This window comes from Nycticebus coucang, chromosome 11, assembly GCF_027406575.1.
Source record: "Nycticebus coucang isolate mNycCou1 chromosome 11, mNycCou1.pri, whole genome shotgun sequence".
NCBI lineage: Eukaryota > Metazoa > Chordata > Mammalia > Primates > Lorisidae > Nycticebus > Nycticebus coucang.
In genome coordinates, this window is record NC_069790.1 from 83,683,660 (window position 1) to 83,707,908 (window position 24,249).

At 39.6% G+C, this 24,249-nt stretch overlaps 1 protein-coding gene across 4 annotated transcripts in view; it reads right to left on the minus strand.

The window, feature by feature from the left end:
- Window positions 1-24,249, minus strand: part of DOCK4 (dedicator of cytokinesis 4) — a 471,167-nt gene that overhangs the window by 103,165 nt on the left and 343,753 nt on the right. For all 4 annotated transcript variants that reach the window (XM_053609306.1, XM_053609304.1, XM_053609303.1 and 1 more), the window contains exons 23-25: window positions 22,560-22,752; window positions 10,830-10,957; window positions 8,130-8,264 (exon numbers count right to left, since the gene is read on the minus strand). In XM_053609306.1, coding sequence (XP_053465281.1) covers window positions 8,130-8,264; window positions 10,830-10,957; window positions 22,560-22,752 — 456 coding nt within the window. The remainder of the gene's footprint in view (window positions 1-8,129; window positions 8,265-10,829; window positions 10,958-22,559; window positions 22,753-24,249) is intronic.

Genomic DNA, 24,249 nt, shown 5'->3' on the forward strand with positions numbered 1-24,249 from the left:
AAACTGCTTTATAGCCAGAGGTAGAGAAAGTCTTCACACTAGTCAGAGAAAAAAGGTACACAGTACACATGGAGGAACAAAGATAAGGATGAGAGAAAAGTGCTTTTGGAAGAAATGTAAGCTGAAAGACAATGGAGAATCATCTTCAGAGTAATGAAAAGAAACCCCCCCAAACTATCAATTAAGAATTTGTTACTCAGTAAATAGAGAAACATCTTCAGAGTAATGAAAAGAAACCCCCCCCCCAAACTATCAATTAAGAATTTGTTACCCAGCAAAAATATCTTTTAAGAGCAAAGAAAAAAAAATACTTTTCAGACCTCTCGAAGCTTATTCACGGCTTCTATTCAGCATGGCACTGAAGGTTTTATTCAGTACAATAAGGCAAGCAAAAGCACTTATTTAAAAGGACAGATTTAAAAGGAATTTTTAAAAAGCTATCTTTATTTACAGACAACATACTTGTGTACTCAGAAAATGCTTTGGAATCCACAAAAAGCTACTAGAACTAATTGAGTTTATCAGCATCCCAGAATGCAAGATCAATTTACAAAAATGAATTTTACTTTTACATGCTACAAATGAATGAAACTGAAATCTAAAATAATACCATTAAAATGTGAAATAATTACTGACCTGTGACAAAAGGTGTATAGGGACTATACATTGAAGGCTACAAAACACTGATGAAGTCAATTAAAGAAGACCTAAATGAATAGAGATACTACGTGTCCCAGGATGGAATACATAATATTGACAAGATATCAATTCTCCCCATTTATGTACAGATTCAATGCAATTTCAATTGATATCCCACCAAAATTTTTTTTTTTTTTTTGCCATTTTTGGCCGGGGCTGGGTTTGAACCCACCTCCGGCATATGGGGCTAGCGCCCTACCCCTTTGAGCCACAGGCGCCACCCCCACCAAAGTTTTTGAGGGTTAGAAACTGACAAACTGATTTTAAAGTCCGTATGGAAATAGAAAGGACCTAGAACAGTCAAAACAACTTTAAAAAAGAAGAGCAAGGTAACGAAACTTACACTTCTTGACTTTAAGACTTATTATAAAGCAGTGGTAATAGCATAGTGTATTGTTGGTGTCAAAACAGAAAAATATAATGTGTGAGACAAAACCAGGAACCAAGAACAACCCAAATATCTACCAACAGGTGAATGAATAAAGAAATTATACTTTATCCATATAAATACTATTCAGCAACAAAAATAAATTAATGATACACAAAAGAACATGGATGAAACTCAAAGGATTATACTGTGTGAAATAAACTAGAACCCCTGCACCCATCCCCTCAAAAAGCCTGAATGATAGCTATGTACTACAGTAGAGCCTCTTGTAAGTTGACCACCCAAGGGACTGTAACAAACTGGTCAGCACATGGAGATGGTCAATATAGGAAACCACGTACTGACACGCACATGCGGTGGATGTCTGTCTGGTCTATGAAAATTAGGTCAACTTAAGGAGGTGCTCAATGTAGGAAGTGGTCAGCTATGGAGGTTCTACTGCATAGGATTCCATTCATTCAAAATTCTAGAAACTGCAAATTTATTTAGAGTAACAAGAAAGTTACTACAAGTTAGCAGTTGCTTGGGGGCGAGGTAGTATGGAGAGGCAAGAGAGGAAACAGAGGCGCCAGGAAGCTGTTGAGAGTGATGGATATATTCATTATCTCAGTTGTGGTGATGGTTCAGAGGTATACACCTATATCCAAACTAATCAAATCATACATTTTAAACTACTTTAATTTCAATTATAACTCAATAAAATAAAAAAGATAAGATGCACTATGACTTACTGAATGGTTCTACGTGTAAGTTTCTGTACTTTGATCACGTTATTGAATTCTTTAATTATTAGAGGCTTGTTGGGTAGACTATCAACTTCACTTCAAATCTGTTAATAGTCAGAAGTTTACCCCAGGTTCTACAGCTAGTAAATGAAGCTGGGGTGTGAACCTAGGTATCTCTACTTCTAGACTTCTAGAGGTCTGTACTCTTCTTTCTGCTTGGTGTGATTTCATTTTATAGAGGAAATATACTTAAGATTTTGGGTTATAATTCAAATATAAGTAGGTATAATACATGTTAGAATCCACCAGTTGATAACCAACATCCACACTTTTTTGTTTTTTTTGAGATAGAATCTTGCTGTGCCCCTCTAGCTAGAGTGCCATGGTATAATCATACCTCACTGCAACCTCCCTCAAACTCCTAGGCTTAAGAGATCCTCCTGCCTCTGCCTCCCAAGTAGCTGGGACTATAGGTATATGCCAACATGCCCAGCTAATTTTTGTATTTTCTGTAAAGATGGGATCTCACTGTTCTTCAGGCTAGTCTCAAACTCCTGACCTTAAGTGACACTCTTGCCTCAGCCTCCAAGAGGGCTAGGATTATAGGCGTGAGCCACTAACCTGGCCCAATGTCTGTATTTTTTAACCTCTATTGACTTGACCTCTCATGTCTTGACTTTAAAAATGAAAATCTAGTTGGTAGAAACACATTTATGTTTTACTTCTCAGTTTTTCCACATGTTATCCACATTGTCTCCAATATAGCTACAAGGTTTATTTTCCTAAGATTATTATTTCAATACACAATCCTATGAATAGTTAAATAACTTAAAAGTTAGTAGAATATATTGATTTGTAATAATTTAGTAATAATAAGAAAAATTATTTGATAACAAAGACGTTAATATTAAGTCTTCACACTCAATCGTACATGGGTGGACATCTCTTTGAATCTAAGTTAACTATTTGTATTTGTCATCTCTGACTTAGGCCCATTACAATAGCATACCACCATGACATATACTCTCTTACAAGTTTATGATGTATTGTCAATCCCCACATCTACTCTACAATGTAATTTTATTTATCCACTTAATCTGTTTAGAAACTCCAACATATTCAACCCTGTTTGGGGGCCAGTATTTTACTTATGTATTTTTTAAATTCATAATGTAATTTTTTCTTAATATATTTTAAGAATGTATTTACATAGAAATGCTAGACTCACACTTTGTTAAAAATAAATAATAATAATAAAAAGACCACTGGCCAAATTTTATTTAGTGTAGTGTGAGAATTTCCTACATATAAATCACCATTAAAACCTGTAGTCTTGGTGCATCTTACAAGGCTACATGTGAAACTTAGTAAATGTAGAATATAAATATCTTAACACAATAACTAAGAAAATGCCAGGAAGGCTATGATAACCAGTGTGATGAAAATGTGTCAAACGGTCTACAAAACCAGTGTATGGTACCCCATGATCACATTAATGTACACAGCTATGATTTAATAATAATAAAAAAACAAAACAAAACAAAAAACCTGTAGTCTTTAGTAGACATTTTATGAACAGATTGAGTACAAAGGGTGCTTCTACCAACAACTGTGTATAACAAGAGTTTGGGGGCTACCATAGCAGTCTCCAAGACATCTTCTATTATACATATGCATTACTTATTCCAGATATTTCTTTTTTTTGAGACAGAGCCTCAAGCTGTCACACTGGGTAGAGTGCTGTGTCATCACAGCTCTCAGCAATCTCCAACTCCTGGGATCAAGTGAACCGCCTGCCTCTGTCTCCTAGGTAGCTGGGACTACAGGCACCTGCCACAAAGCCCGGCTATTTTTTGGTTGTAGATGTTATTGTTGTTTGGCAGGCCGGGGCTGGATTTGAACCCGCCAGCTCAGGTGTATGTGGCTGGAGCCTTAGCCACTTGAGCTACAGGCGCAGAGCCTTATTCCAAATATTTCTTACAGAATTCATGAGGACCCATTTCTTTTCCTCAAAACTGCAATATAAAAACTTAGACAAACGAGGCTCGGCGCCTGTGTCTCAAGTGGCTAAGGCGCCAGCCACATACACCTGAGCTGGTGGGTTCGAATCCAGCCTGGGCCTGCCAAACAATAATGACGGCTGCAACAAAAAATAGCTGGGCGTTGTGGCGGGTGCCTGTAGTCCCAGCTACTTGGGAGGTGGCGGCGGAAGAATCGCTTGAGCCCATGAGTTGGAGGTTGCTATGAGCTGTGATGCCACCACACTCTACCCAGGACAATGGCTTAAGGCTCTGTCTCAAAAAAAAAAAAAAAAAAAAAGGGTGGCGCCTGTGGCTCAGTGAGTAGGGTGCCGGACCCATATACCGAGGGTGGCGGGTTCAAACCCAGCCCCGGCTGAACTGCAACCAAAAATATAGCCGGGCATTGTGGCGGGCGCCTGTAGTCCCAGCTGCTCGGGAGGCTGAGGCAGGAGAATCGCAGAAGCCCAAGAGCTGGAGGTTGCTGTGAGTCCTGTGACATCATGGCAGTCTACCGAGGGTGGTAAAGTGAGACTCTTGTCTCTACAAAAAAAAAAAAAAAAAAAAGTAGACAAATACACCAGAGTCTTAGACATGGCCTATGCCCAGCTGAGTCACCTGCACTATAAATGGTGCTTAACAGAATTATGTACAAGGAAGTATTTATAAATTGTAAGGAATTCTGGAGCCCTGTTATATGAGGGTGTGCAGGAAATGGCCACTTATGCTGCTTTATAAAATGTGCTTCTATGTATAACTGGATTTTGAAAGGAACTAATCACAATGGTGCTTTTTAAGATTTCTAACTAGAGAGAACATTTTAAAATTTAAAGAACAGTTAGTTGGTAGATGAACAAAGTGTACAATCCTTTTAATTTTTAAAAATAAGGCCTGTTATCTGGAATTGTGATACGGTGGAAGCCAGTCCTCCTGCTGGTCTTGCTGAGACACAGGGTGACAACCGTGGTACTTACAGAACACTGGAAAAATTCATCATGCCACCCTTATGGGATCTAACTAACAGTGTGTCTATTTGCCCCGGGCACTTTTTCATATATGTATCTGCAAAGACCAAATAGGTGCTCAATCGAGGCTCATCAACTAAAAGTCTCCCTGATTTAGAGAGCCTGTTCTCTGTGAGAAAATGATGAACAAATCAGACAGATTGTCAGTGCCCTAAGAGAACTGCTTTTGTGAATGACCAGAGTCTATTTCTCACCACAGAATTAGTTTATAACAAATAATAATTCAGCTATCACTTTTGCAGTAATAATTCTATTACTGTGACTCCAGATGCCACAATTACTAATGACTAAAATCTATTGAGTATTGGGCGGCGCCTGTGGCTCAAGGAGTAGGGCGCTGGTCCCATATGCCAGAGGTGGTGGGTTCAAACCCAGCCCCGGCCAAAAAAAAAAAAAAAAAATCTATTGAGTATTAAACCAGATACTATTTAGACAGTTTTCCCGATTCGGTGAAATACTCACACTAACTTTAAGATAAGTACAATTATTTTCTCTGTCTTAAAATAAAGAAACAGAGGCTGAGAGACACTAATAACTTGACTAACATCACGTAGTCGGTGAAATGGCAGGGGAGCATTGTGCCAGGTCTGCTGAGTCCTCTAAAAACAAAGTTTTAACCCATAAAACCAAAGATGCCGAAGACTTTAGGTGTGTATTTCCTAGAGAATTTCATCCCACATACCTTGAGCATTTGGTTTTTCACACAGTAAGGGGCACCACCAAGCTATGTAGGAATGATTCTCTTGATGTGATTTTCCTAAAATTTAGTACACAGGACAGTCACCCTGCGCATCCTACCCCCAACTCCACCCACAAACATGACTCACTGCCTTCCTACTTTTTCAAGTCTCTTAATTTGCATTGATTATCACATTGTGACACCCTGAAGGCCATATATATCCCACAGAGACTTGGTGCATGACCACATTGCAAAGTATGCCCCTAGATACAAAGCAGTTTGAAAAAGTGTTGTAGCTTTTGCCCTCAGGCAGGCTGAAACCATGTCCAGCAATTGCAATGACTTTGTTTGCTGTGTCATTATAATTTTAGAATTATGTAAAAGTTTCATCACCAGGAGGCAGTTAAAATGTTTTCATTAAAACCATAATGATAAAGGAGACTTTCCTCCTCTTCCAAGGTGAAAGGGCAGACATACTCCTCCCTATTCTTTTTGCTAAACACAACCAAAAACCTGAATATTAAGTATAAAACAAACAGAAAAAGATTTTGAAAGGTGGCAAGAAAAACTGCCCAGGAAGCTTGGAAACTGAAGAAGGAAGTAGTGTTGAGTTTTCTGGGTCTGATTTCTACGCCATATATCCCACACCTGCAGCCGAAGAAGTGAACAAAAGAAAAAGCCCCAACAAAACCCTTCTTTCTCTAGCCAACAGGTCCGGAAATGGGCAGCCTAGCAAGGCAATATTTTTAGCAATAACTGCTCTACTCTGGCTGAACACCACAAAAAGCTTTGGTCTCCCCAACACCCAGCCTGCAAAGGCCAAGTGGGGACCTTAGACTTGTACTCTGCTGAGATATAACAAGGTACCCCAACATCTCTCCCAGAGAAAGCCAATAGGGAGCAGGTACTTTCACCCCCACTGGTTAGTGTTAGTGAACACAACTGGGGAACCTGGACCTTCATTAACACTGGGCAGTAACAAGTCACACGTTTCTTTCCCCAGGGGGCTGAAATCAGAGGTGGCCTAGTAGAGAGTCAGGATGCTCATCACCGCCAACAGCAACAAAGACACTCCTCTGTGGTCCTCATCCAGCAGAAACAAGGAGCCCTTTTCTCTCAGATGGTGATGGAGGCCAAGTGCCAACACCTAGAATTCTATCTTCATCTTGCCATAATGAATAGGGCTGTCCCCGATGAGTGGTGTCACAAAAAGCCAGCTAAAATAGAAGGTTTAAATAAGATCCAGAGTCTTGTAATAATGCCTAGGCTTCAATGGAAAATCACTCATCACATATCAAGAGCCAGAACATCTCAGATTGAATGAAGAGAGACAATCAATAAATACCAACATTGAAATGGCCATGATGTTAGAATTGCTTGACACGCACAAAAATTAACACAATATGGTTAATGGATTCAAATGTAAAATACGAAACTATAATACATTTCAGAAAAAAAACTAGGAGCCAAATTTCAAGATACAGGGCTAGGAAAAAAGAGTTCTTAGGCTTGACACCAAAAGCATGATTCATAGAAAAGGAAAAGTTAATAAATTGGACTTCACCAAATTAAAAACATTTGCTCTGCAAACCCTGTTAGGAGGATGAGAAAACAAGCTATAGAGTGGGAGGAAATATTGTCAAACCACATATTGAAAAAAAAAAAAAAAACAAAACTGGCATCTAGAATATATAAAGAACTCTTAAAACTCAATGGTAAAAAAGTAATCAAATTAAAAATTGGGAAAAAGACATGAAAAAACATTTCACTGAAGAGCATATATAGATAGATGGTAAATCAGTATGTGAAAAGATGTTTAGCATCATAAGCCATTAAGGAAATGTAAGTTAAAGCCACAAGAAGATAGCACTGCATACCGGTCAGAATGCAGCCTACTCTAAGAAAAGAGACCTTGGATGTCTGATAAAGGTGCTAAGGAAGTGGGCCATTCATAGGCTGCACATCTGATATACAAAGCAAAGTCAGTATTTTCCATACTGACTGTACCATTTTATATTCTTGTAAACATTTACACATAAGTATATAGGTAAATGTATATCTAAACTTCCAGATATACTATTTCTTAATATTTTAAATGAATCATGGTATATTAGACTCATAAAATAATGGTGCTTGAAAGCATCTTAGAATTGGCCAAGTCAAACCTTCTTGAGGAACCAGGCCTACAAAAGTAAGGTCTGGACTTGTCATAGTAAAAAGTTCAGAACTAAAACTCAGGGCCGCTGGCTCCCATGGTTCTGTTCCACTGTTCTCATTTCGTCAAACAATTAGATAGATGAAGAGAGACTGAGAAGTTACCAAGTTGACTGGGGATATAAAATCATAGATGATTTAAACTGGCCAAGTACAAACTAATACCAAAATTGTTAAATTAAAAATTGTTCATTCCAAAAGCCTAATTAACAAACATTCTTCATATTCTGGTTTCCTCATAAAATGAAGGTAACTGCGTATGAATGTGAAAATGCTCTTAGGTTACCCGCCCCCCATAGCCACATTTCCCGGAGTGCTATGCAAGCCAGCCACAAAGTGGCTAAAGCCTTGCTCCAGGTGCCATCTGCTTCATGATCTTACAGTGACATCCTGGAACTGGAGCCGCATTGCTGAGCTGGATGGCTGGGGACGGCTGGTGATCTCCAATATGGTTCTCAGCAGGATGTCCAGCAGGCTGGCCACGATCACATCTATTTCCTCCAACACAGATTTTTCCTTAAGAGAAAAAAAAATGTGTTCAAAAGATTGGGGCTTAATATGCATATGAATCTCATTTTAATGGAAAAGGGGAAAAAGTGCATTTCCAACTATAGAATTCAAAGAGTCAGAGAACTTGGGAGCTTGAAAGGCCTGGACATCACCTAAACCAATGACCTTCTTTTATAGAAAACAAACGCATGAAGAAATTAATGGCTTCCCCAAGAGTTTAAAACTAGGCTGTGCAATGGATACTTGACATAAATAAAGAGGTGCGTGATATGGAAGGCACAGCAGACTAGTTCAGAACACCAGCCATGAGCCTAAAAGGACATGTAACCTTGGGCAAGTTCCTTGGCCCCGTTAGTTTGCCTCTCTGGGCTCAGCTCCTCACTAAAAGTCTGTCCTGGTTCTTAAAGTCTATCCTCCTGGGTTCCTGATCGTGATCACATTTACTCTTCTCATCACCTAGAGTTGCATCCATAGTTTTCCAAAACTCAATTTTAAGTGCAAATGACTATTCCTAGAAAAATGGTTTTTAAAGATCCCTACAGGTAAATATTAGGAAATGGCATTCAGCCTAGGCAAAGCCTTAGCTAGGGTGAGCCTAAGGTCAGCAGCCCTGGTAGGGAATGCTTTCCTAAAGCAAAGATAATCCTATCCAAGCCCCAGGTCTTGAGAGAGAAACCCAAATCACTCTGCACAGCAGACTATAGGTATGCAGTGAATTTGGGTTTTCACTGAACCTGCACAAAACTTCACAAATGCTTCTCATCAAGATCACTCTTTGCAAAGAATCCTTTTAAGAAAGTGTGAGTTTGAAAGAACCTTTGGCTAGGATTTTATGATAAATTTTCTTACACTTGCAAGAAAACCACCAAGGTTTCTCCCCTAGTGAATTGGCTTCTGCTCTGAGTTGCTTATTAGCTAAGTCCAAAAACTAATTGCAACTTCCAAATTGAAACAGACAAGGAGAAATAAAAGGAAGTCACCTTCACCACTGCTGATATGTTTTCAGTTTTGTTTAGTGAACTATTTAGTTTATTTTTTACTATCTCAGCAATTATAATTTGGAAAAATATTCCAACTAAGCATGTTATGACCATGCTTTACTGAACTGTATAGAAGGAATATTAAAATTGAACTTACACGTCTATCTCACGACTGTTCTATCCGGTTCCAGATTACCCTAGGGGCCTGGATCAGAGGGTGGGTAAAAGTCAACTGTCCCTTTCAGTGTAGGCTCCTCTCATTACACATTTAGAGGCAGAGCATCTAACCCTTTCTTTCTTTCCTTTTTTTTTTTGCAGTTTTGGCCAGGGCTGGGCTTGAACCCACCACTCCTGGTATATGGGGCTGGCGCCCTACTCCTTGAGCCACAGGTACCACCCGTAGCCCTTTCCTCTCAAGTGCCAACTCAGCCTTAACTCCAACACATCCCCTGGGGCCCCAGGCAACTCATGGATCTTGAGAAGCTGATCATAAGTAAGAGTGATGAAACTGGAAACCACAGCACAGAGGTAATAGGGAAGCAGAGAAATAGGAGTCTCAGTATGCACTGCCAAACTCTGCTTGGTGAAACCTATTACCTACAGAAGGGGTTCTCAACCTTCCTAATGCCACGACCCTTTGATACAGTTCCTCATGTTGTGGTGACATGTTGTTGCGCAAAAATAATTTTATGGTTGGGGGTCACTACAACATGAGGAACTGTATCAAAGGGTCGTGGCATTAGGAAGGTTGAGAACCACTGACCTATAGCATAATGCTGAATTAACACTTGCACATTGACACAATTATGACAGGACATTCTCTGTATGTGGATTTCGCATCAGACCCCAGAGCCATGAATATGAATAGTCTAAGCTGTGTCACTTCCAAGCCGGCATGTGGCTTTCCTCACTTTTTTTTTTTTTGGCCAGGGCTAGGTTTGAACCCACCACCTCTGGCATATGGGACCAGCACCCTACTCCTTGAGCCACAGGCACCGCCCGGCTTTCCTCACTTTGCCCTGCACTCTCCAGTGCTGTCGAACTGTATCAGGAGTCAGGCAGTTGGACAGGAATCCCTAGAGCCATAACAATTTAGAGATCACTGTTGGGGCTAGCTAGTGGGTGAAATGCAAGCTATCCCTAATCTGCTGGGGATATCCTTTGCTTCTGTGATTTCCAGGGGACCCAGCCCAAGGCCATGACCAAGATCTGAGCATCACAACATGGCCCTTCACAAAATGAGCCAAAAACGACTTCACTTTGCAAGCAGTAATTTATTCTTGCCACAGAGCATTCATCATTTCAAGATTAAAGACACATGTGGGAGGCTTTGAGATTTCTAATTTTTCTCACTTGGTATTCAGATCCTTCTTGAAACGCTAGTTTAGGGAGCCTAGGTTATTTGGGGTTATAGCAATCCCACAAGGTTAAAAAAATTCCTTCCAGCATAAAGTAAAAAGTCCAGCCCAGCTGGAAATAAAAGTGAGAGGCTCAGGGTGGTTCTTATGGGTGGTTTCTTTGTAGACATTTACAATTTTATTTCCATAAGCCATTTGATGGGAACTACGTACTATGACCCGTATTTACTTACTGAGCTATTTTTCTTGATAAGACAAAATACGTTGCTAAGGATACGTGCACACATGATCAGGTCCTTCTGTTCTTGCAAGTGAATGTGGAGATGATGTAACACGACAGGCAGGAGAATGTACCGGGAATCTGAAGAGAGAAGAGTCATTAGTGTCACATCTGTTGGAGTCCCACGCACACACTGGGCAAATTGTTATCTACTTTTTGATCCAATTTTAATTGTTAAATTATCAACACATGTAGTTACAAAAATACTAATTCTACAAGGTTTATGTTGAAAAACAGTAATGTCTTTCACCAGTCCATGATTTAAGAGGCCTTTGACTCTTTTAGTTGAAATTAGTACCTTTCCCCCTCAATTGTTTTCTAAAACTACATTTGAACATCAATTTCTAAATTGCATGCTTCTTTTGCAATTTCCTGAATTTTCATTGACATAGACCATTTACCGACTTCCTTTTATGAAAGACGAAGACTGAGTTTTGTTCTTCCCCTCCTTTTTTCCCCCTGAGCCTTTCAAAACAATTATATTGCAATTTCTGGCTAAATTAACATTATGGTTTTGCTGCCATTTTGATTTCATTTTTTTTTTTTTTTTGAGACAGAGTCTTACTGTGTCATCCTTGGTAGAGTGCCATGGCGTCACAGAAACCTCAAACTTTTGGGCTTAAGCAATTCTCTTGCCTAAGCCTCCCAAGAAAGCTGGGACTACAGGCACCCGCCACAACACCAGGCTATTTTTTGGTTGTAGTTCTCATGGTTGCCTAGCTGGCCTAGGCTGGGATTGAACCTACCAGCCTCGGTGTATGTGGCTGGCACCATAACCACTGTGCTACGGGCGCCAAGCCTGACATTTTGATTTCTAACCCTTTGTGCACGACTGCATTTTTGCTTTATTTTGTTTTTCTCTCTGAAAGGTTTTGGGAAATTATCTTTATCCCTGATAATTTTACATTTTATGATTATGTGCCTTGCCTTGACTCTTTAAATTTATAAACACATGTCATTCAGTTATGGGAACTTGCCTTGAATTATATCAAAGATTATTTTCTTCCTCTATTTTTGTTTTTTGTCCTCTGTCTGGAACTTCAACTACATTTGTATCATGAATCTCTTGAATTATCTTCTACTTCTCTCAAACTTTTTCCATCATTGTGTCCAATTTTCTGGGTGATTTCTGTACTTTATCTTCCAATCCGGTTATTCAACTGTATTATCTATGCTATCACATATTTTATTGCCAATAGTCTTCTTATTCCCAAGGCCAGTGTCATGGTTGTGCAACCTGTGTCGTCACGCACTTCCCTGTGCTCAGAAGGGCCTCACGCTTGGTGTAACGTTCTGTGGCTGCCATTTTAAAATGCGTTGCATTTTCATTATGTAACCAATCCTATTTATTTCTCTCTCTCTTTTTTAAGACAGTGTCTCATTCTGTTGCCTAGGTTAGAGTGCAGTAGCATCATCACAGCTCAATGCAGCCATGAACTCCTGGGTTCAAGTGATCTTCCTGTCTCAGCTTCCTGAGTAGGTGGGACTACAGTCATGCTCTACCATGCCTGTCTAATTTTTTTCTTTTTGTAGAGACATGGTCTCACTATATTGCTTAGGGTGGTCTTAAATTCCTAGCCATAAGAAATCCTCCTGCCTTAGCCTCCCAAAGTGTTGGGATTATAGGTGTGAATCACTTCATTCAGCCTGAATGTTTTCTTTTTATAGCTTAACATTCTTTTTTCATGAATATGTTCTCTCTCTCTGGGAAAATCAGAGACAAATTTTGATCTGTTTTTGCTCCCTGAATTATCTTTTTCTTTCAAATTACTTTTTCTGTTTCTTCATTTGATCTTCTGCCTTTCACATTAGAGTCTTTCCTCCAGGATCTGGTGATCTTTCATTGTCCATTAATTTTTTTACAAGTGAGGCACTAAGATGTTAACTAGGGGGAAAAAGTAACAAAACCTCTGTGTGCCTAGGCAAGCCTGTGGACAGGTGAAGTGTCACTACAGGATGGGAGGTATCCAGTAGAACATCTGGATACCACCCATAGTTCAGCATCTAGGATGTGCATCACTGCAGGATGAGAAGCACCCACATGTCCCACCAGGGGATCCCCAGAGCTCACAATCTGAGATGTTTTCTCTTAGGCTGCTCAGTTTTTCTCCTGAGGAATGTGCTGCCCTCCTCTGAGGAGTATGAACCCATCTTTAAAGGATTTGAAATCAAGAGCAGACGTGATTGTGAAGGGTCTCAATGTTTAATTGTAAGGTCTTGTTTATAGAATGAGGTCTCATCTCCAAGTTTAGTTGTGTCTGACGTGCCTGAATCCACGCCATACCTCATTCATTTTCTCTGCAGAGGAAACTTTCAATTTTTTGACATAACGGAGGAGGGGACTGGCAATGAACAGGGTACTAACTATTCCTTATAAAGATTTCTAAATTAATTTCATATGCACAGCACCGTTAATCTTCAGAGATGCCTGATATTTTCTATTCCAGGTCCTTTCTGTACCTGCCTGAGGGTTCGGTGATATACATTGGCCTGCTCCTTGGCTGAACTCTAATACCACACTCACTATGCCCATGTTTCAATCTTTTCTTCTTTGCCGAGTCAACTGTCACATGTCTTTACAAAAATTGCTGCTGTCTCTCATGTGTCATATTTTTTCTTCCAGTCTCTTAAAACCATGAGCTTACACCTTTTTAAAAAATTTCTTTATAGCCACGGATACAAAAGCCCTTTTCAAAACTTTAGCACATCAATTCCAACAGTTAAAGTTGATGTCTGATCACTCTCAATAATCTGAGTGGGCTCCTCAGCCTCCACCCCGCCCCCCCAGGAGGTATTTGATCACCTTGGCCTGCCTTCAGCAGGAATCCCGTTATGCTAGTTTAACCTGAATCTCCCTTACCCATGATGTTTCCTCTTAGTCATTTCCTATCCATCTATACTTCCCTCCCCACCACACCCCTGTTTCTTGGCTATAAATTCCCACTTGCCTATGTTTTGCCCAATCTTTTTCCCCATTGCAAAATCCCGCTGCAGTGGTCCCTACATCTATCACCACAACCCTCGCCTGAGTAAAGTCGCCTCTACAAAAAGGGTTACTGTCACTTTAACAGAGTCCATGGCAATTCAATGGAGAAATGACAGTTGTTTCAGCAACTGTGGCTAGAACAATTGGATACACATATGTAAAAAAATAAAGAAACCCCTGCCTTTACTTCACACTAAATGCAAAAATTAACTTGGATGGCTCATAGGCCTACATGCAAAGTCTAAAAGTATAAAAGTTCTAGGAGAAAACATAGGAGAAAATTCTAGTGACCCTAAGTTAAATAGAGATTTCTTAAACAAAAAGCACAAAGTACCAAAGAAGATAAATAATAAATTACACTTCATCAAAATTCAGATTTGACTTGACTTGTACCACTGACCCTGTTCAGGGAGACCTATTTGATGTCTCCTTTCTATTTATGGACCCCAGGATCAAACTGCCTAAACTAGAATTTCAGTCTGGCCAAAATTCTACCCTGTGATTTTTTCATCTGTAAAATGGGATAGGGATGGCACCTCCTCCTGGGATTGTTTTAAGAGTTGCCTGAACGTAGTGAATGTAGTGAGAGCTATAAAAGCATTTTTTATCCTCCTTTCTTCCTTTTCAACTTCTTCCTATTATCTATCAGTAAAAGTGATTCTGTATCCTAATAAAAATCATAAGGAAAGCACACAAAGCATCCACAACTACAGAACGGTCTTTTCTCAGTGCATACTTGATTTTTTTTTAAATTGTCTTCTTGATTTCTTTTAGGAGTTAGGTTTGGAGTCTATGTTTCCTTTGATGTCTGCCACTGGGCTACTACACAAGTTCTGGCCTTCGGTTTACCCTCAAAACAAATGAAATAAGGCCCAGGCACTCCAGGCTTTAAGAAAACAAACACAGACTATTAAAACCCAAACTTGTACAATAATCCATTGCAGGCCTTCTTTAAACAGTAAGCCTCACCAGGGAACTTAAAGACTTATTTACAAATCAATTACTTCACAAAAAAGAATGGGGGTGGAGGGGTGGGGAGTTAGGGGGAATTCTGGAAACTTAAGTGCCAGGAGTCACTGCCTAGTAATGTTTAATTAGAAAGGAAGATAAAGCTTATCTGATATGCTCCTGCAGCTAGGAGGATTTGATTTCTAAAAATTCAATTTTCAGCCCACTGTTGAGAAAATACCTACTGCAGAAAAAGTAAGTAAGGTAGACAAATAATTTGTGTGTGGCATGTATAGAAAGAAATATATGACTATCTAGCCTGCAAATGTGCTTTTTCTCTATTACTAGGCCAACTGTCAGCCAGTATAAATGACAGAATTGGTGGGTAAATGCCAAACAAGCTGACAGGTTGAAATGCTAATTATTACCTTTAAAAGTAAACACCTGGAACCATCAAGCAGGCCCTTCTAAAAATAAACAAACAACACCCCCCACCCCCAACCCAGCTGAACTTACACCAACTTCCCATAGGCTTAACCTTAGAATCCACCCTGCAGGTTTTGTCCATGAACCTGTCCACACATTCATACTCCATGTCTCAGACACAGCTCACTGCGTTATGCATCTCCCTGAGTCTAAAAAGGAACTACTGCCACTGGCTTTTTCCTTTGTCTGTACACAGGAGTGGGTATAGCCGGCTCCTGTTAGTAATTCACAAAGGGCCTGAGAGGAGGAAGGAGGAAGGACAGCTAAAAAATGTTGGTAGATTCCTCCTTCAGGTTAATTTTGAGGAAAGTCACTTTTTGCCTCCTCTATGCTTTGGACAAGGATCTTTGATGTCCACACCTGTCCACAAAGCAGGGAGTTCTGTGAGTCCCATGGTGGCGCACAAGGGTCACTAGTCACCTTCCCTAAAATGGGCTCTAGCATGGGTTGGACCTGAGCGGGACACCAAGGCAGCTGCTGTAGGCCAGCGTCGGGAGGAGAAATTTGACAGGGGACAGGAGGATGTGCCATGACACAGCTTTGCACATAGCAGAGCTGTGGACTGCCAAAAGCCTGACATCAGAGCTGGGTCAGGCCGCTGTGATCAAAGCCACTAGGGACTGAACTGCCAAGGTCACAGACAGCCACAAAACCTGCAAACAAGCCTTGCAGACACTGGTATACTGATAACAAGCACACAGAGAGGAAAGGAATGCAGATTCAGGGGCTGGATTCTCACGCACACACCAGATCACAAAGGAAAGCAACAGTGGAAGGCTGAGGGAGCCCTGGGTGCTCACAGATCTCACCGCTGGCTTCGCTCCTGGACACCTGCTCAGGCATTCTTCTGTGAACTTCTTAACTTTTGTGAGCTGTTCCTTCTCCTGGACTGCAACTTCTACACCCACCCTCACTCTGTTCTGTTGTCATACTCACACTGATCCTTAGTTAAAAAGTTGCTTTTCCAATATGATTTTCATTATTTCAAATGCACATAATTTCTCTAGTAGCTTTTGATGCTATATCCTGATCCCTAGCCCAAGACTCAAGTCTTCACAAAACACTGAATACCAATCTACTTAGTTTCCAAGTGTTACCATGTCCTTCAGCTTTGGTCAGATAGCCTAGAGCAGGGATTTTCAACCCTGTGTCATGAAAATTTTTAAAGATCATGAATTAAATTATTTTCAAGAGAAGTTCAAAGCATAGTCAGCATATTCTTTTTCACTCCTATTTTTGGTCAACATAATTTAAGTGTGCTGTGGAAATTTAACTATAGGTTCAAGTGTGCTGTGAGATAAAAAAAGGCTGAAAAACACTGCCCTAGAGTCTGACCCTGGAGGTGTGACTTAGGAGGTGATTCAGTCCACCTGCCTGTTCTGCCCAGCTGTGAAACTGTCTACTGATCCTTAACTCAACCTCGCTTGAATCTTCCCATGATGTTATTTTATTCCTTCTTCAGTGCTGATGTGAGTGTTTTTTATTCTGTCTTCTTTGTTGTTAATTTCCAACCCATGCTCGACCCTGACTATGCTGTAACCATGCTGGTTCCTCTGCACCTTTCTTCTTGGGATTTCTAAAGGTTAATTTTGATGTGTCATGTTCACTAGGCCCAGATATTTGGTTTAATATTATTCTGGATGTGTCTATGAGGATGGTTCTAGATGACAATAACATTGGCACTGGGAGACTGATGAGAGCAGACTGTCCTCCCCAGTCTGTTAAAGGCCTGAATAGAACAAAAGGCTCAGTACGAGACAATTTGTTCTTTCTGCCTGTCTTTGAGCCGGGCCATGGGCTTTCTCCTGCCTGTGGATGTGGACTTGAACTGGAATTTACACCATCAGCTCCCTTTCTTCTCAGGCCTTTGGTCTCAGATCGCAATATGTCATCAGCTCTTTTAGTTCTTCAGCTTACTGATTTTAGATTTTGTGATTTCTCAGTCTCCATAATCATGCAAGCCAATTCCTTACTTAATACACACACACGCATATGAGGATATACATCCTATTGGTTTTGTTTCTCTGGACAACCCTGACTAACGCAGGATTCTAGTACAATATCAACTTTGAGAACTTCCGACATTTCCTGGTGGGACTGTAACATGTAGGGTTTTTTCTCCAAAATGTTTTGAAATTTACTTTCTTAAAATGGGAACCAATTGCACTCTTTACTACTTTCTCTGCCTCAAATTTTCCCTTTAGAAAATAAGGCCACTCGCTCAGATTCTTTTTACTTCCATATTACTAACCAGGTCTTTCTTGATCAGACATGAACTAGGCATAGCTATTGTCTTTGCCACATTTATGTTCAGAGAAAAGGGACTATCATTAAGGCAAGTTAAGAATTAGGCATTTTGTCTTTGGCTGAATACATATCTAGCTGATGCATCATAATGCCCTGATCCTTACTTTATCTTATTCCCATTTCGCATTTAAAATTTTAATCAGGAAAGTGTCCTTTGTAACTTCCATCTGGTCAGGATGCTTACACTTACACAACTGTAGCACTTCTGTTTCAGTTTTATTTTACTTCCAATAAATAAATAAAAACCAGCTCGGGACTTATAGCTCAGTGAGTAGGACACTGGCTACATACACCAAGGCTGCTGGTGGGTTTGAGTCCGGCCTAGGACTGCCAAACAACAATGACAACTGCAACCAAAAAATAGCTGGGTGTTGTGGTGGGCACCTGTAGTCCCAGCTTCTGGAGAGGCTGAGGCAAGAGAATCGCTTAAGCCCAAGAGTTGGAGGTTGCTGTGAGCTGGTGACACCATGGCACTCTACCGAGGATGACATAGTGCAACTCTGTCTCAAAAAAATAAAAAATAAAATAAAAATTAAAAAAAATAAAAACTTTAGATTTCTGAGTGTTTTTCACCTTCTCATATGGAGCTAAGCCATCAAGCTGCTTTTGAGTCTGTTTCTTTCACTTCTGTGAGATAGGTGGAATATAGGTCCACCAAAGATGTCCATGCCGTAATTCCCAGAACCTGTTAATATGTTTTGGTAAAAGAGACTTTGCTGATGTGATTAAGGATCTTGAGATGGAGAAGTTTTCCTAGATTATCTAGGTGGGCATAATGTAAATGCAGAAATCCTTATACGTGAAAGAAACAAAAGAATCAGAGTCAAATTTCAAGATGCTCCACTGCTGGCTTTGAAGGGAGAGGAATGGAGGGGCCACAAAACAAGGTATGTGGGTGGCCTCTAAAAGCTGTAAAAGGCTAGAAAAAGAGTTGCTGCCTAGATTTTCCAGAAAGGAATGCAGCTCTGGTAGCATCTTTATTTTGGCCCAGTGGCAACCATTTTGGACTTCTGCTTTACAAAACTGTACAATAAGTTCATGTTGTTTTAAGCCACTAAGTTTGTACTTACTGTTATAGCAACAATGGGTAATGACTACACCACAACCATACCTAAAACATGAGTCTTACTTCACCATATTTTGGTGATGTTATTTATTAGTGTTTATAGTAATTATTTTTTGTTTGCTTTACTCATTCTTTGTCACCTGGATATAGTTACCTATCGAAAAATAGGATAGAAAAAGGGGTAGCCAATTCCAAAATCTTTTAAAATACTTTGTCCATTGTAAGAACTATGTGGAATTTTGTTTTTTATTTTTTATTTTTAAGGCGAGGTTAAAAGTGCTTGTCTTAACCCATTCACCTGCTATCTGAGCGGACATCCTCTGGGACCTCCTTAGTATGTTTCTTTATTTATAGTTTCGTGTTATCTTACCCCTTTTGCTGCTTCCCTCTCCCGTTAGACAGACTCTGCCTATTTTTGTGAGAAGTACCATGCCCTTGTGGGGGTCACACTCCCTCTAACCCCCACTCCGAGACTTCACATCCTCTTCTCTGGCACTGTCTGTGCAGCCAACTATTTGTACTGTGCATCTTATTTTCCTTCTATCTCTTTCTTTAACCAGATAGCACAGACATGTCCTCCAATACCCTAAATCCACAATCTTTCACTTAGAACTTCGAAGGCACTATAAACACTTTCCAGGTTTCTGTAACACTGTCATAGAGCCCCGTGTGATTTGGACACAGGGTACTTTGAGCCTTGGAAAGATCTCAGCAATACTTCCTGTTTTTCCCCATGCAGAGAGGCTCCTTCCTGATGGGTTCTGCCCTGCCATTTATATAGGACAGTCTCTGTTTTCTTCCCTGATGAGTCAGTGAAGACGAAGCCAAGCCGCATCCTGCTGGGGCAGTGACAGAAGCCTTTCCTCTCATGAACATCTGTGTGTGCTTCTCAGCGTTCCCTCAGTCGTGAGCTGGTTCTGCTTCTCCGTGACCATCCTCCCTGATGAGCGTCCCACATAACACAACAGGCAGGATTCCTCCTCCACGCCACCAGGTCACATTCACCAGCTCCCCAATATTGGCCTGAGCCTCGCTTTCAGGATGCTGGCACAGAGCCTGTAGTGTCCACACTTCCCGGGACTTCTCATGAGTCCTTCCAACCCTTACCCTAATAAATATTCACATCGACTCTCACAAAGACCCAATATTCTTGCTCCTGGATTGCAGCAGCTTCTTCTTCTTCTTCTTCTTTTTTTTTTAAATATTGTGTTAGTTTTTTATTGTTGCAGTTTTGGCTGGGGCTGGGTTTGAACCCACCACCCTCAGTATATGGGGCTGGCACTCTACCCACTGAGCCACAGGCACCTCCCTACAGCAGCTTCTTGTCAAGTCTCTCTCTAGTCCAGATTTCTCAATGGCCCATAGAGTATCGGCTCAGAACTGAGTCCACAGGCAGAGCATATCTCTCAGAGACATACAAGGAACACCATCCTCCCAAATAATTTTCTTCCATTTGAAAACAATTTTAATTACCTATGTTGTTCTCTTGGTGTAAGAATTTAGCCTAACAAAGGATTATCTGGCAATATGGGAGAAATATGGCAGCAATCACCCTTTCCTCTGAGATAGGAATGATTCTTTTCTAGGATGGTCAAAGCAGAGTTGGTGCCTGAGTTAAACTGGGGTTCCTGGTCAGGAGTACATCCCATCTACACTTCCTGTCCCCAACAATGGAGGGAGTCCCCATTTTCTGCAACAGAACCCCTAGAGCTCTAAGCAGCACAGTATTAAAAACCACTATAAGAAATATCTTTTCTCCAAAATGAGATCATGCTTTACTTAGAAATCAGAAGGTTAAATTTTCCTGTATACTGACTGAAGCATTATTTATTTTAGAAAAAAAAAACAAAAACCAAAAACATACCAAAAGTCTGTCAACAGGAGAAAAAATAAATTAATTTTGATGTGGTCATTCAGTGGAATAGTATACAATAGTAAAAAATGAATTAGAGTTATATTAGTGGCATGAAAAAATATAAAGTATAGTATTAATCAAAAAGATACTCTAAAGAATTACATACAACATATTATCACTTAAAGACAAAAAGATGAAAAAATTTGAAAGATAAAAATCATACAACATATTTTTATAAGTATGTAAAAAGTAATAGGAAATAGGAACTATAATCTCTGATAGAATTACTCTATGAAGATTTGAGATATGAGAATATATTGAGTGTACCAATGATGAATTTCTTAATAAAAAGCTAAAGTAAATACATGATAATGTTAAGATTTATTAATCATTTACTCATATTCTATTCTATTCTTATCTGTATGTTTAAAATGTTTTATAATAAAATAATGTAAAAAATGTGTTTATTATATTTGAAACTCTATTTCAAAAGAAATTATAAAGGATGGCCATAAAGTTCATGTACAATTTAAATAGCTCATATCTTATAGCAACAGGAACTTTATGGACACCCTATACACATACCTATGTATTCAAATGGAAAAACAATTCTTTTATTTTTTATTTTTTTTGTAGAGACAGAGTACCGCCCTCGGGTAGAGTGCCATGGCGTCACACGGCTCACAGCAACCTCTAACTCTTGGGCTTACGCAATTCTCTTGCCTCAGCCTCCCGAGCAGCTGGGACTACAGGCTCCCGCCACAACGCCCGGCTATTTTTTTGTTGCAGTTTGGCCGGGGCTGGGTTTGAACCCGCCACCCTTGGCATATGGGGCCGGCGCCCTACTCACTGAGCCACAGGCACCTCCCAGAAAAACAATTCTTAATAGAATCTCTTTTAATAAGATTTTTAGTTGGGGAGGTTGATGGAAACTTTTCAAAATAAACTTTAAAATGAGGTTAGTACTTAGTCTATTATGTTCTTCAGGAGAAAAACAGAAGACTATAAGAAGCAATGGAATTTAATGACAGATATTATGATGAAACCAATTTAAGAAAGTGATCACTTGTGGGCGGTGCCTGTGGCTCAAGGAATAGGGCACAAGTCCCATATGCCGGAGGTGGCGGGTTCAAACCCAGCCCCGGCCAAAAGAACCACACACACGCAAAAAAAAAAAAAAAAAAAAAAAAAGAAAGAAAGTGATCACTTGCTATTGGGATGAAATAAAAAATGACAGTACCCAAACTTTCATACAGTTTCAGGACACAAATCAGTGGAAAATGTTTAGAAACAAAAGAGACAAACAAGGATCATTTCAGTACCTGTAAGAATCTCTAAAGGGAAATGTTAAGTTTTCTTGAACATTAAAAGGAAAGAGATCTAGAATAAGGAAGAAAGCACACCCCACACGACAGCTTAGTTGATCAATAATCTGATCATTAGTTTTCACTCCCTCTAGAAACAAAGTTTGCTTTTTCTTGAGATAGAGTCTTGCTATGTTGCCTGGGCAGGAGCATGCCACCACACCCATAGCCAATTTTTCTTTCTTTCCTTATTTATTTATTTATTTTTGAGGCAGAGTCTCACACTGTCACACTGGATAAAGTGCCATGGCCTCATAGTTCACAGCAACCTCAAACTCCTGGGATCAAGTGTTCCTCCTGCCTCAGCCTCCCACGTAGCTGGAACTATAGGCACATGCCACAACACCTGGCTAATTTTTTCTATATTTTTAGTAGAGGCTCTTTTTCAGGCTGGCTTTGAACTCCTGAGGCTCAACTAATCTACCTGCTTTGGCCTCCCAGGAATGCTAGGATTACCCTGCGTGAGCTACTGCGCTCGGCCTAGAAATAAAGTTTAATTGCTGCAGCTTTTATAATTGAATACTAAGTAAATTTGCCATCCAAATAAACGATGTTCTGAGAAAGCTTTTTTTAATTTTTTGTTTTTAATTGGTTCTGCTGACTAATGACTATAAGCCGTAAATAATGTCTTCCTAGAAACACTATTTCCTCCAAGAGCTCCACCCTCCTACCTGGGTTGGTATAAAGCTGGCTCTCCACGGTTTTGCCAATACATTGTAGCTTAATGGCCTGCAATGAGTCATCCACATGCATGATGGTCGGCAGACTGCCCAGGGTGTCCTGTACCAAGTTGGCCACTTCCCGGACATCAAAGAGCTTCAACAGTTCTGAGTACACAGCTGGGAAAGAACTCAGAAACACAGCCTTAAAAAGAAGGAGAAATTTCAATCAACTCTCAGGTATGCTGTGAGAAATAATAAGCTGTACAATAAATTTAAGAAATATGACGAGTATTTTTGAATGGTAGAAAAATGAATATAAAATATTTGTTACCTATAGCTAAAGGGGCAAAATAAAATTTAAAAAAGTACAGCAGAATAGGACAGTTTTTCTGTACATGAGCAACATAATAAAAACTGGGAAATTGTGGAAAATCACTGACATTAGCAAGAAGATCGGCAACTCCTCACGCCCAGAGAATTAGCAAAATGCATCATGATTCAATAGAAAGAATACTTAACCCAGACCTGGATTGTAGTCATTTACATTTCATTACCTTTTGAAGGAGCTTTCTGAAATACTCATTTAAATCTCATTTATCTTTAAGAAACCAAACACATTATTTCTCTAAAACACTCAATTTATGATTTAAGAAAAAAACACAGGGCGGGCAATCAGAAAACCTAGGTTATATATAGTACTAGCTTTGTTTCTAATCAACTCTATGACCTTGGAAAGTTATTTTAGCATCCTTTAGTTTCACCATTTAGGTTTTAGTTCCATCACTTGTAAAATGAAAAGATTATTAGAGTAACCCCCTGGGCTGCTTCAAGATCTATTTTAAACCAAGAACTGTGTGTACAGACTAAGAACAATATTTTGTTAAACCTGATAATCATTTTTTATGGGGAAAAAAGATACTAACACCAAATCCCAAGGAGCATACTTAAAAAATTGGGCTAGGATTGTTCATCAAAACAAACAAATAAATTGTCTTTTAAAATTCCATAGAAGGAAGATAATAAAAGGAAGCTCAGGCTTAGCCTCAACTGTACCTGGTATGGGAAAGAGGCACTTATTTCTAATATGCTAAATTCAAGTGCTAGCTGGTTTACCAGTGAGATCTAACACTATTGGAAAGTAGGTCATGTCTACACATGCTGATGATTCAAACATAGAATCAAATTCAAAATTAAGGATTTTAGTATTTATTTAAATAGCAGCAATAAAATTATTGAGAAGAGTCAAGATCTGTTTTTGATGCCAGAGCCATCAAAATGCTTAAGGTGCTATAATCAACAGCTATGTCCTTTGACTTAAAAATTATAGATTTACTTGAACATTTAAAATTAATAACTTGATAATCTCTATTAAAGACTATATTTAAGTAACCTTCATTTCACTCTGCAAAGAGCTGAGTCATACAAAGTTAAATTAAAAAAAAAAATAAAATAAAATGAGCCCAGGTTTCTGATTACTGAACTCAACTAAATTGATTTTCCTCAGGTATCCTTTAATTTATCCATTATTTCTTTTTTTATACCTCTTGACTTCAAAAAAGCATGTTAATGTGCCTGGGGTGTAAGATACATGCATAATACTTTATCTTGTTAAGAAGGATAAAGGAGCAAGAACCTTGTGATGAGAGCAGAAAGACACTTGTACCAGGGCAAGCTCAGTGTTTTTACTGCAATTTGGTGT